A 13,654-nucleotide genomic window follows, 5' to 3' on the forward strand; every position below is an offset into this window, starting at 1 on the left:
TCCATCCCACGTAGGTATCTATTTTATATATAGCAGTGTGTCCGTGTGTTTTTAGAAACACTTATTCCAGCCTTGCGAGGGGGCGGGACGCAGTCTCTCCCCGTGGTCTTGGTTTGTTTCTCCAGTTGCGAGTGACGTCCAGCCTGCGGGCACCTGCGTGTTCCTATCATCTCAGTCACCTGGCTGGGAGCCTCTTTGACCCACTTCTTAGATCACCTGCCTTGTTATTGAGTTGCATTCTCTTCACATTGACTCCCAGCCTGCTGCTTCTCTCTTCATTTTCCTCAGGAGTGCTTTGAAATTTGAGACACACGCCGCGTCCGTGTTTTTTAAATGGATTCGTCTCTTGGTATCTTACCTGAAACTTTTCATGCTAACTCTGGAAGGCAAAGGTCGTCTTCTATGTGGCCCTCAGAGAGTTTCATAGATCTCTCTCTTCTGGGTGGGGCTCTGGTGAATTTTGGGTTCTTTGTTTTTTGTTTTTTTTTTCTTTTTGGGGCCGTACCTGCGGCACATGGAAGTTCCCAGGCTAGGGGTCGAATCGGAGCTGCAGCTGCCGGTCTACACCCCAGCCACAGCAACACCCGAATCCAAGTCTTGTCTGCGACCTACACCCCAGCTCACGGCAACGCCGGATCCTTAACCCACTGAGGGAGGCAGAGGTTGAACCCACATCCTCATAGAGACGGTGTTGGGTCCTTAACCCGCTGAGCCACCATGGGAACTCCTTCGAGTTCATGTCTGTGCAGACTGTGAGATGAGGGGCTAAATCCGTCCCCGTGGCGTGTCATCATGCAGTGGCGTGGACATCGTGTGCTGAGCTCGCCCTGGGAGGTTCACAAGCTGACGCCCGGGAGCAGCCAAAGCTGAGTGTGTTAGTGGTCTCTGCAGAGTGTGCCTTGCTTGGACATTCCAGTGGGTTCCCCAGACCCCACAGAGCTTAATGACCCTTCTGCAAACGTCCACTGGGGCTGGGGGGACGCAGGGTGGGGGGATGGAAGAGGAGGCAGGCAGGCCGGCACAGGGGGTCGCAGATAACAGGTGCAAAGCACCCCATCGCTCTGTCCCTGCACCAGCAGCAAGGGCTCTGGGAGAAAGCTGGGTTTCCAGCGGCTCAGATGTTGGACGGGAGGGGTCAAGCCTGCCTCTGGTCGCCCGGTTTGCAAGCTGCCTAACCCGTCAGGCGGGTTGTAAACAGGCAAACTCTCAATGAAGTAACTGGCCTGGGGATGGCTCCGGAGGCTGTGACCTTTCCCTGGATGATTGTAAATCTCCCTGGCGCCCGGAGATGAAGCTGGAGTTTGTTCAGTCCAGGGCGACATCGACTCTGTCGCCAAGCCCTGCTCGGAGGGGGGCCGCCCCCCCATCTCGCCGCCGCCATTGCCAGGACCTCGCGCAGCTTCCTCGCCCTTGGGGTCAGCGGGGAGCGTGCTGCTGCTGGCGGCTTTGCTCCCTTCCTGCCCCTCATCTACCTGCAGAGAAAACTCCCCGTTTTGCTCAGAATCAGTTTTGCAACAGGTTACCACGCCTCGAAAGCTGCCCCGGGCTCCAATCCCCAACACGTTTCCCCCGGAGAGGAAAGCAATTTGACTCTAAAGGAATGGAATGCCCCAGGAGCACCTCAGAAAGTTGTAAAAGATGAAAGAAGAAGAAGAAAAAAAAAAGCCGCAAAGGTTTTCTGCAAATGTACAATGTTTAAAATAATCATATTTAAACGAATTGTTTTGCACATTGTGAATCAACTATACTTTGATTTAAAAACATTTTTTAAAAAGATAAAGTGTTCTACAAAGGTAGCTGGAAGCTCGAAAGGCAAGCACACCTGTTTGCATCGTTGGTTTTTCAGAGGAGATGGAAGTTGGGGTGTTTAAATATGAGAACAGAGAGAAGATGGGTGTTAATGGGTATTTATTCTACAGGTTTTTGTTTTGCGCATATTTTCTGCGTGGGGAAGGCAGGGATTTTTGAAAAGAAAGAGAAACTTATCTCTCTTTTTTTTTTCCTTTTTAGGGCCACACCCTCATAATATGGAGGTTCCCAGGCCAGGGGTTGAATCAGCTGCAGCTGCCAGCCCACACCACAGCCACAGCAATGCGAGCAGGATCCAAGCCGCATCTTCGACCTACACCACAGCTCATGGCAACACTAGATCATTAACTCACTGAGCGAGGCCAGGGATTGAACCCGCATCCTCATGGATCCTAGCTGGGTTCTTAGCCCCCTGAACCACCACGGGAACTTCCCAAGGAAACATATTTCATTCTTGTCTGCCGTTGCTCCCAACCATTAGGAAAACATGATTTTTTAAGTGCAGTTGATTTACAATATTGTGCTAATTTCTGCTGCACAGCACAGTGGCCCAGTCACACATGCACATACATTCTTTTGTTTATATCACTCAGTGAATTTATTACAGGAATAGGTGTGCCATGATCATCACAACCCAATTTCATAGCATGTCCATCCCAAACCCCCAGTGCGTCCCCCCACCCCCCAACCTGTCTCCTTTGGAAACCATAAGTTTTTCAAAGTCTGTGAGTCCGCGTCTGTTCTGCAAAGAAGTTCATTGTCTCCTTTTTTCAGATTCCGCTTGTCAGTGAAAGCGTTTGATGTTGGTGTCTCACTCTCTGAGTTCACTTAGCATGATAATTTCCAGGTCCATCCATGTGGCTACCAGTGCTGGTATTTCTTTCCTTTTCATGGCTGAGTAATATTCCATTGTGTATATGGACTACATCTTCTTGATCCACTCCTCTGTTGATGGACATTGAGGTTGTTTCCCTGTCTTGGCTGTTGCAAATAGTGCTTCAGTGGACATTGGAGTACATGTGTCTTTTTGAGTCATGGTTTTCTCTGGAGAGATGCCCAGGAGTGGGACTGCTGGATCAAATGGGAGTTCTAGTTTGAGTTTTCTGAGGCATCTCCATCCTGTTTTCCACAGTGGTTACACCAATGTGGAATCCCACCAACATTGTAATCGGGTTCCTTTTTTTCTATACATTCTTTTTTTTTTCATGTTCTCTTCCATCATTTTGTACCCAAAGAAATCTTAACCCACTGAGCCACAGTGGGAACTCTGTGATTATTTTAAAAGGACGGCAAGCAGGTGAAGGCCCTAGATAGGGCTGTGGGTGCTGTGGGATCTCAGACCAGGGCTGAGGGGTTCTGGCTGGAGATGGACTTTCCCTCAAACCCATCACCCTCCCTATTGGCACCAGATCTGGTGGGCTTCCCTCTGACCCCCCCAAATGTGGGGAACGAGTCTCTTCCCTGGGTGTCTGGGAGGAGAGAAGGTCTTTGTTCCATTAAAGTCTAGGAAGAGTAGAGAATTGGCTGGAGGTCACAGAAAGCCACCTGGGTTGATGTGGTTGGCAGGGGGGCGCCCCATCCATGCAGGTGAAACCCAGCAGGGCCCTGTGGGCTCCTGGGCACAAGTCTCTCTGTGTCCCCCATGTCTGGTTTCTAGGGAATACGCTTCACCCTCCAGGCTCTTCCCTGAGCCCCAAAGGGCAGGTGCCCACAGGTGCTGATCAGGGAAGGGAGGGGATGCAGAGACCCCGAGGGGCCAGCAGGAGACCACCGTGCCCCCTGGGGGCAGGTCCTGGTCCCCCCTCAAGGGATACACACAGAACAATATCTTTGAGCCCTTCTGCAGAACTAAACCCCCAGTAGATGGAAGCCAGAGGGGAGGACCCCGAGGACCTGGCCCGGGGCCACTAAACACCAGCTCTGGAGAAGAATGCAAGCTGGCACCCACCCTCATCCTTATCTGAGGCCTTATTTTCCATGCCCCAAATTATAAAGCCCCCTGCTAATCCCTTCCAAGGGGGGCACAGTCTTTGAGGCACGAGCCTGCCGTGGCCCCCTTTGCCTGGCAAAGCAATAAAGCTATCTTTTTTCTCCTTCCCCCAAAACGCTGCCTCTGCGTTTCTACTCACCAACCGCAGACAGAGGCTGAGTTTTGGCAACACAGGGAGGGTGGGGGTCCCCAGGGGCCAGTCGTTCCCTAGCTCAGGAAGCAGAGCAGACCTATGGGGGGGACTGGGGACTGTTCTTCCTGAGCAGGGGGGTGCAGAGCTGATGGGGACAGAGTACCAGGCCAGAGGAGGTGAGGAAATAGCCAACCCACTAGGGGATTGTAGGTAGGGAAGAAAAGCATGGAAGTGAGTTAAGGGTCACTTGAGAAATCAGGCTGGTTGAGCAACAAAACCACGCAGGCTGGCTTAGCAACAAAACCACACAGCAGAAGCATGCGATGTGACCCAGACAATAAAACCGCGGTGAAATAGACCCACATCCTGCCCCGTGAGGTCAGCAAGTTAATGATTCCTTTTCTTTTCTTTTGCTTTTTAGGGCCACACCTGCGGCATATGCAAGTTCCCAGGCTAGGGGTTAAATCAGAGCTGCAGCTGGTGGCCTACACCACAGCCACAGCAATGCCAGATCCAAGCCACGTCTACAGCCTACACCAGAGCTCATGGCAACGCCGGGTCCTTAACTCAATGAGCGAGGCCAGGGCGCGAACCCACATCCTCATGGCTACTAGTAGGATTCCTTTCTGCTGTGCCACCCTGGGAACTCCAGCTAATGGTCCTTAAGATATGCTTCTCTGCACGCACTCAAAACAAAAATATCAGGAGAGGTGACGTTCTGGTGGATCCTGAGTGGATTCACCTTATTTTCATGTTACTGCCTTTTTGCTCATCGCCACTGTGCACGACAGCCCGAGTCTGACAACAGGCTCCTCCATCTGGACGTGGAGGAGCTGCTGATGGAAGCTTGATGTCTACTGAGAATGAGGGAGATGGCTCTTCGCCCCGTCCCACTTTTCCCGTGGTGATAGTCCTGTAGCCAGTAAGGTCTCTTGGGCCGCCCGCTTGTACCCTCACAAGCATCCTAGCAGCTCTTTCCTTACTGGTCACTCTGCCTCGAGCTGAATGCTTTCTGTGCCCAGCCAGGAGATGCTCTACCTTGCTAAGCCCTGAGATGCAGTCTGTGGGTTTCAGAGTTACGCTGGACAGGAGTGTTGACTAAAAAAAAATGCACAACCTAAACGTTGCGAGTAAAGTTTTCTTTGGGGCAAAATGAGGACTGAAGCCCAGGAGGCAGCATCTCAAGGAGCCCTAGAAACCTCTCCGAGGAGGTGGGGGGCGGGGGAGCCAGGCGAGAGGAGTTTTGCAACCAAAGGCAGGGAGTAGGAACAAAAGATTTGCAGAAAACCAGCTCTCTCGAGTTAAGGAATCTAGTGCTTTTCTATGGGAAGATGCAGAGTCTGGGCTCAGTGAAATCATTCCTTTGCCATGCACCGCAGCTAGGGGGCCAGTGTCCTGTGTTTTCACAACCTGAGTTTCCGCAGAGCTCCTGTTCGGCGTGGCTGCAGTCGGCTGGCTGCTAGATGGCAGGTGTGCTTTGTTTCCGTCCTGAGATCCCTCAGGGCTCACCCGCTCAGCCTTGGGAGTGGCTGCACTCTCAGATGACTGTGACATCCTTTGTACCTATGTGAGGAAGGGCAAGGGGGAGGTGCCTGCAGCCAGGCACACAGTTTACAAAAATTAGCTGCTGGTCTCAGGAAGGTCATTACGAGTCACGAGGAGCAGACGTCACCATGAAGGATGTTAGTGCTTTTCTAGATACGAGGAGATGCAAGACCTGGGCACGTAAAATCTTCTCCTAAGAGATGTATCTATCCGAAGCCCTGTTCTGCTGGTTTTCCCAGAGCACAGAGCGCCCCACTCCTGGTCCCCACCCTGAGCTCCTTCCAGGGGGTGTGGAGGGTCGGCAGCTGCAGTGGCTCAGGATTCAGTCCGTGTAGAGGGAGGTGGCATGTGATGGCAAGTGAGACTTTCCAGTTCACAGGGACACACAAAGTTTAGTGTCCCAGCATCACTGCCTGAACTGGGGACCTGGGCAGGTGCATGCAGGGCATGTGTGAGGTTCCTCTTACCGAGGGAACAAGTCACCACGACAGAGCAGCCCCAATTAGCACAAAATGGTTATCTTACTAGTTACCTTCCAGTGTGAGACCTCTGACCCAGGTGTCACTGGGCTAAAAGTGAGGTGTCACCATGCCTCCCCATTGCCTAGTGAGGGGGACAACCACAGAGGTGAGTGTGGGCACACATGCAGAATTGACTTACAAGAGACATCAGTCACATTGCAGGCATTTGAGGAATATAAGCTGCTCCCATATCTGGCTCCGTGCCTGACGTTAAAATGTTCTCTCTGCGCCTCTGATCACCATTTGCTAAATAAGTCTTTTAATTGGGCAGTAAGACAAGGCACCCCAAAGCTTGCTCAACTCCATAAAAGTTCTCTCCCCTTCATGGTGATGAGTCAGACTCTGCTTTTGTTCAGGGCAGCCCATGTGCATTTCTCAATTTCCAGTGGTTTCTGTGGACGACTGGTGGGGGCAGGATTTCTGGGTTCAGGCTTCCAACACCCTGCAGCAAGACAGACTCAGGTGGGAGGAACATGCTTCTGCTTCCATTCCTTCCTCCTTTCTGCTGCCTGGGATGTCTGCCTATTGCCTGGAGCAGTGGCAGCCATGCTGAGGCCACGAGGTGAAAGATGGCAACACAGGGAGTTGGAAGGAGGCTGCCAGCCCTGGGTTGCTTCCCTCAGATGAGGTGGGATATAACATACTTCCTGCTTGTTTACAGGATTTTTTTATTGCTGATGTGTTACTAGTGGCTCAAAGCACTCTCTAACCAAAGAAATGAGGACACACGGGCAGTGGTCCTATGTTAGCTGAAAAGAGAAGGTACGAATGCTTTTGCCTGCCATTTCATAGGGCTATTCGTGGAGCCAGTGAGATCCCAGATGAGCTTTCAGATTGATGGGCGGGAGTTCCCTGGTGTCTCTGCAGCAGCTTGGGTTGCTCCTGAGGCAAGGTTTTGCTCCCTGGCTTGGGAACGTCCATATGCTATGGGTGATGCCAGAAAAAAAAAAAAAGGATATTGGCATGCCAGAGCTCTTCCTCTGTAAATTTCCTGTATGTCAATTAAAAATAATAAAAGTAGGAGTTCCTTTCATGGCTCAGTGGTTAACGAACCCAACTAGGATCCATGAGGATGCGGGTTCAGTCCATGGCCTTCCTCAGTAGGTTAAGGACCTGGCGTTGCTGTGAGCTGTGGGTGTAGGTTGCAGACACAGCTTGGATCCCGAGTTGCTGTGGTTGTAGCTGTGGCCGGCAGCTGCAGCTCCCATTCGACCCCTTGCCTGGGAACCTCCGTGTGCGGCTCTAAAATAAAATAGTAATAATGCGATTAATAATTCCTTGGGTGCATGGGGGACCACGGGAACTCTTGGACAATCTGCTTTTTTTCATTTTAGTTTAAATTTTATTTTGCATTGGAATATCCGTCCTTTACAATGCTGTGGTCATTTCAGGCATACAGCAAATGACCCACTTGTCTATACCCATATCTATTCTTTTTCAGATTCTCTTTCCATATAGGTGACTGTACAATACTGAGTAGGAGTTCCTATTGTGGCGCAGCGGAAACGAACCTGACTAGCATCCACGAGGATGCAGGTTCCATCCCTGGCCTCACCTCACTCAGTGGGTTAAGGATCTGGCATTACCGTGACCTGTGGTGTGGGCTGCAGACACAGCTTGGATCTGGCATTGCTGTGGCTGTGGTGTAGGCCGGCAGCCACAGCTCTGATGCTACCCCTAGCCTGGGAACCTCCATATGCTGCAGATGCCTCCCTAAAAAAAAAAAAAGACAAATATATATATATGCACACGTATACACACACACACATATATATATGTGTATATTGAGCAGAGTTCCCTGTGCTATGGAGTAAGTCCTTGTTTATCCGCTTTATATATTGCAGTGTGTATCTGCTAACCCCAAACTGCTAATGTGTCCTTCCTCCCACATAGTTCTCCTTTGGTAACCGTAAGTTTGTTGTCAAAGTCTCTGAGTCTGTTTCTGTTTCGTAGATAGAGCCATTTGTATCATTTTTTAAGATTCTACATATAAGTGATTGCATATGACATTTGTCCTTCTTCCTCTGACCTACTTTACTGAGAGTGATCATCTCTAGGTCCATCCATGTTAGTACAAATGGCATTCGGTCATTATTTTTTATGGCTGTGTAATATTCCATTGTGTCTATGGACCACATCTTCCTTATCCATTCCTCTGTCAGCGGACATTTCGTTTGTTTCTATGTCTTGGCAACTGTGACTAGCGCTGCTATGAACACTGGGGTGCATGGATCGTTTTGAATTATGGTTTTCTCTGGATAGATGCCCAGGAGTGGGATTGCTGGATCCTAGTTCTCTGTTTAGTTTTGTAAGGAGCCTCCATTCTGTTCTCCATCATGGCTGCAGCCACTGACATTCCCAACAGTGTAGGAGGGGTCCCTTTTCTCCACGCCCTCTCCAGCACTTTTTTTTTTTTTTTGGTCTTTTTGCCTTTTTTTCTAGGGCCACTCCCACGGCACATGGAGGTTCCCAGGCTGGGGGGTCTAATCAGAGCTGTAGCTGCTGGCCTCCACCACAGCCACAGCAACTCGGGATCCGAGCTACATCTCTGACCTACACAGCTCACAGCAGTGCTGGATCCTTAACCCACTGAGAGAGGCCAGGGATCGAACCCACAACGTCATGGTTCCTAGTCGGATTCTTAAACCATTGCGCCACGACGGGAACTCCTCCAGCACTTGTTAGCTGTAGGCTCTTTGATGACGGCCCTTCTGATTGGGAGTCCTTCACACTCCCTAAGCTCTAGCACATGCTTAGAAGGGAGGTTACTGCGGGTCCACTGGGAGCCTGTTTCTACAGAGGAGAAAACAGACCCATTCCCTGACTATGCCATGCTCCTCCAGAAGGGGAAACCGAAGCTACGACCTGGGCTGTAAATTTTTTTTTTTTTTCAGTCCCATCACGGACTTCTGGACTCTTGGGTCCTCTCCTCCTCTTGAGGGAGCTGTTTCTATCCCTTTTTTTTTTTTTTTTGGAAGTTTATTCTCCAGATGTATTGAAGTATCATTGACACATCACATTGTATCACTTTCAAGGGTACACGGGGATGGTTTGATCCACAGACACTGTGACGTGATCACCCCAGGGTGTGTCAGTGTGCACACCCATCAGTTCACATCTTTAGCTTTTCTGTGTGTGTGTGTGTGTGTGTGGCGAGAACGCTCAAGATGGGTCTTAGCAAATTTCAGCGAAATAATACATTGTTGTTATATCTGCGGTCACCCGGCTGTACAGCGGATGCCCAGAACCGATGCATCTTCAAACCGGAGGTGGGTCCCCTCTGACCATTTTCCCACTTGCTCCACTCCACCCTCAGTGGCCACCATCCATCGGATCTCTTCATCTATGACTCGTTTGTTTGTTTTTTAAGATTCCTCAGAGAATGGAGTTCTTGCTGTGGCTCAGGGGGTTAGGAACCCAACCGCAGAGGCTTGGGTCCCTGTGAAGGCACAGGTTTGATCCCCAGCCCGGTGCAGTGGGTTAAAGGATCTGGCGTTGCCATACGGATTCAATCCCTGGCCCTGGAACATCCATATGCTGCAGGTGCAGCCCTAAAATTAAAAAAAAAAAAAAAATTCTTCGCATAAGTGAGATCCTACAAGATTCGTCTTTCTCTGGCTGACTTATTTCACTCAGGACAATGCCCTCGAGGGCCACATATGTTGTCACAAATGGCAGGATTTCCTTCTTTTTTATGACTGAAGAGCATTTCATTTTCCGAGTGTGCGCTTGTGTGATACGGATCCGTTTTCTTTTTTCCTGTTGTTTTCTTTTTATGGCTGCGCCTGCGGCATATGGAAGTTCCCAGTCTACAGGCTGAATCAGAGCTGCATCTGTGACCTACTCCACAGCCACGGAAACACAGGATCTGAGCTGCATCTGTGACCAGAGCAATGCTGGATCCTTAACCCACGGAGTGAGGCCAGGGATCAAACCCACATCCTACGGACACTATCTTGAGTTCTTAACCCACTGAGCCACAGTGGGAACTCCTCAACCATTATTAATGCATGAATTTGCCTCGATATAATTGATCCCATATTATAGTAATACGTAGTCTGCCTTCCATAGATGCATTTGCCAAGTTGATACATGAGTTCGGTACAGTCATGGAGAAACAGCTCTCCCAAAGCTATTCTTTTTTTTTTTTTTGTCTTTTTGCCTTTTCTAGGGCTGCTCCTGCAGCATATGGAGGTTCCCAGGCTAGGGGTCTAATTGGAGCTGTAGCCACCTGCCTACACCACAGCCACAGCAATGCTGCATCCGAGCTGTGTCTGCAACCTACACCATAGCTCATGGCAACGACGGATCCTTAACCCACTAGGTGAGGCCAGGGTTCGAACCCGCAACCTCATGGTTCCTAGTCAGATTCGTTAACCACTGAGCCACGACAGGAACGCCCCAAAGCTATTCTTAAATGCAGGGAAAAGGACAGCTTCTCTTCCCTCCAGCCTCCAAATCTGTCCCCAGCAAAGAACTGGGGTTCACTGTAGTCAGACACAAAGGGACCAAAAATGGCTTCGAATGGCGTGGGACTGCTGGATCCTTGCGCAGCTCCACTTTTTATTGTTCGGGAAGCTCCCGGGAGGCTGCACGAGCTCACGATCCCACCAGGCAGGAGGGTGCAGTGTCCCCCGCCTCCTCAAACTCCCGCGGCATCTCTGACTTTCTGGTGACGTCACCCAGCCAGGAGGACTGGGCGCCGTCAAGCCTCCCTGAGGGCTGGGTCCTGGCTGCAGGAGCAGAAGGGGAAGTGCCCGCAGCACGGCTGCAGCCAGGGCTTCCACGCGATGCGACCCGGGGACAGCTGCGGGGGCACGGGGCTCAGGGTCCTCCTGTGCTCGCGCACGGCCTGCTCCACCCTGGCCAGCACCGCGCCGTACAGGGGCTCCGAGCCGGGGGCCAGGGGCCGGGCCTCCGAGGGGTCCTCGGAGAGGTCGAAGAGCAGAGGGGGGTCGTGGTGGGTGACGCCCGGCCCGGAGCACGGGCACAGGCCGTGGCCGTAGCAGGCCCCCGCTCCCTCGGGGTGCAAGCGGGGTGTGATGTAGTGCACCTTCCAGAGCCTTCCGCCTGGATGCAAAGAGGTTTGGGGGAGGGGAGGGCGTCGATCAGGGCCGGAGAAGCCCGGTCCCTGCACACCTGGCCAGGTGTCAGCCCTGGGGAATCCTCCGCAACAGCCCACAGGCCAGGAGAGGGAGGCACGGAAGGGGTGGGCAGCGTGGGTCCCGCATGATCGCTGTCAAATCAGTGCGCGCGCCCGTGTGTGCACGCGCGCGTGCAATTCTTATCAATGGCATCTTTTTCCGTCTCTTCACATTTTCTCCTTGGCCGAGTCAAGTAAAAAAGAATTAAACTTTACACCTGTTTTCCTGCGGTACCGCTTCTGAGTGGGCCCCTGGAACCTTGTGAGCTTGTGTCATGGGGGGAAGATTTCTCATCTCACTTCCTGCTGTGAGGTTCCTATAAACCCAGGCAGGGAGGCAAAGGGCCCTCTGGCCAGGTGCTCAGGGGCTCCCCTGGGGATTAGGATAACAGATACCCTTAGACTATGCTTATCCTTTCTATTTTTAATTGCTTGCTGTTTCCTTCCTTTTTTTTTCTTTTTTTTTGCTTTTTAGGGCCACCCCTGCGGCATATGGAAGTTCCCAGGCTCAGGGTCAAATCAGAGCTGCAGCTTCAGGCTTATGCCACAGCCACAGCCACTCAGCATCTGAGCCACGTCTGTGACCTACACCACAGCTCATGGCAACACCAGATCCTTAACCCACTGAATGAGCCCAGGGATCGAACCCATATCCTCACGGATACTAGTCGGATTCGTTTCCGCTGTGCCACAGCTGGAACTCCTTCCTTCTTACTTTTATTTTTAAAATTTATTTTATAGAAATACTGGTGATATGCAGTGTTGCACACCCGGTATTACTTTTATACCCAGAAGCAAGGAAGTTAGGCCAACCGCGTGGTGGGGCAAGGTCTTGCTAGGACCTCAAGGGGTTCAGGTGGATGCACCTGAGACAATAACAGCCAATCAGAGGAAGGCACTTGGACTGGACCCCACACATCCCTTCCCCATAAATAGGGCCAGTGTCAGCATCATCCCCCTTGAGATAGCAAGTGAATGTTCTCATCTTGTGAAAAAAGGACTAGCTCCGTGAGAGTGCGTTTCACGTGTCCATGTGGCCAGGCGAACATGGGGCACAGGTATGGGGACAGACACTAGTCTACGTATCCCCTGGGAGTTTTTTTTTTTTTAAAGATGAGACTAACATTGAAAGTAATAAATGTGGAGTTGAGCTGATGGTCCTCTATGGTGTGTGTGGGCCTTACCCAATCAGTTGAAGGACTTTAAAAAAAGAAAAAGACAGAGGCCTCCCAACGTGGAAGGAATTCTGCCTCCAGAGCGCAGCACAGACATTCTGCCTGAGTCTCCAGCCTTTGGAGTCAAAAAGGCAACATCAGCTCCCGCCAGGCTGCCTTGAAGATCACAGACTCAACAGTCCCCATAACCTCGTCAGCCAGTACGACTGTCATCCAGCTATCGACGTATCAATTCAACTATCTAATCGTCTACTGATCACCTTTCTATCATCTCTTTCTTACCTACATTTTCACCTGTCTCCCATCTATTACCCTTATCTATCTATTATCTATCATCTCTGTTTATCTATATCTCCACATATCATCTCTGCATCTATGTACATCTTTTCATCCGTGTAGCATCTTTCTGTCATGATCAGTCGTCTATCATTTATCTGACCGTGAGCTATCTATAGCTTTCCCTCTGTATGTATCTAAACAATTATATCTATTCACCTATTATCTGTCTGTATCTATTTCTCTATTCACCTATCACATCATCTTTTTCATCTACCTGTTGCTATATATTTATTTACTTACCATGACTCTGTCCATCCATCCACCTACCCAACCATCCATCAATGTCCCCGTCCATTTCTGTCCATCCACTCAATCCATCCATCCACTCATCTATGCATGCATGCATCCATCTGTCCTTCTATCATCCATCCATCCATTCGTCTTCCATCCATCATCAATCCATCCATCATCAATCCATCCATCATCAATCCATCCATCCATCATCCATTCACCCACCCACATTCATCCATCATCCATCCATCTATCCATCAATCCACTCATTTATCCATCCACCCACCCATCCATCCATCCACCCACCCATCCATCCATCATCCATCCATCCATTCATCTTCCATCCATCATCCATGCATGCATCATCCATGTATCCATCCATCATCCATCCATCTATCCATCAATCCACTCATCTCTCCATCCACCCACCCATCCATCCATCCACCCACCCATCCATCTATCCATCCACCCATCCATTTACTCATCCATCCATTCATCCACCATCCATCCACTCATCCACCCACGCACCCATCCATCCCTCTACCCACCACTCGTCCTCTGGGTTCCATTTCTCCGGGGAGCCCTGGCCAGTACAAGCCCCCTGCGTCAGGGACGCGGCGTGTACTCACTGTCCTTGTCGTGCCAGCGTGCGGCGTGGAGGTGCTCCCCGCAGTAGTGAAACAGGAACTCGTGGGCCGAGTGCTCGGTCTCTCCCTGCAGCAAGGGCACCAGGCTCCGGCCATCGATCACCCTGAGTGAGTGAAGAGA

General features: G+C 50.8%; 1 protein-coding gene across 4 annotated transcripts in view; it reads right to left on the minus strand.

The window, feature by feature from the left end:
• Positions 1-4,520: 4,520 nt before the first annotated feature.
• ARSD (arylsulfatase D) overlaps positions 4,521-13,654 on the minus strand; it is a 25,429-nt gene continuing 16,295 nt past the window's right edge. For 3 of the 4 annotated variants that reach the window (XM_047764133.1, XM_047764132.1, XM_047764134.1), the window contains exons 9-10: positions 13,516-13,637; positions 10,514-11,068 (exon numbers count right to left, since the gene is read on the minus strand). In XM_047764133.1, the coding sequence (XP_047620089.1) occupies positions 10,704-11,068; positions 13,516-13,637 (487 nt within the window). In that variant the 3' untranslated portion in view covers positions 10,514-10,703. Of the gene's footprint in view, positions 5,496-10,513; positions 11,069-13,515; positions 13,638-13,654 lie in introns of those variants that run through there. The other variant, XM_047764135.1, reaches the window with a different exon arrangement.

This window comes from Phacochoerus africanus, chromosome X (assembly GCF_016906955.1).
Source record: "Phacochoerus africanus isolate WHEZ1 chromosome X, ROS_Pafr_v1, whole genome shotgun sequence".
Taxonomy (NCBI): Eukaryota; Metazoa; Chordata; class Mammalia; order Artiodactyla; family Suidae; genus Phacochoerus; species Phacochoerus africanus.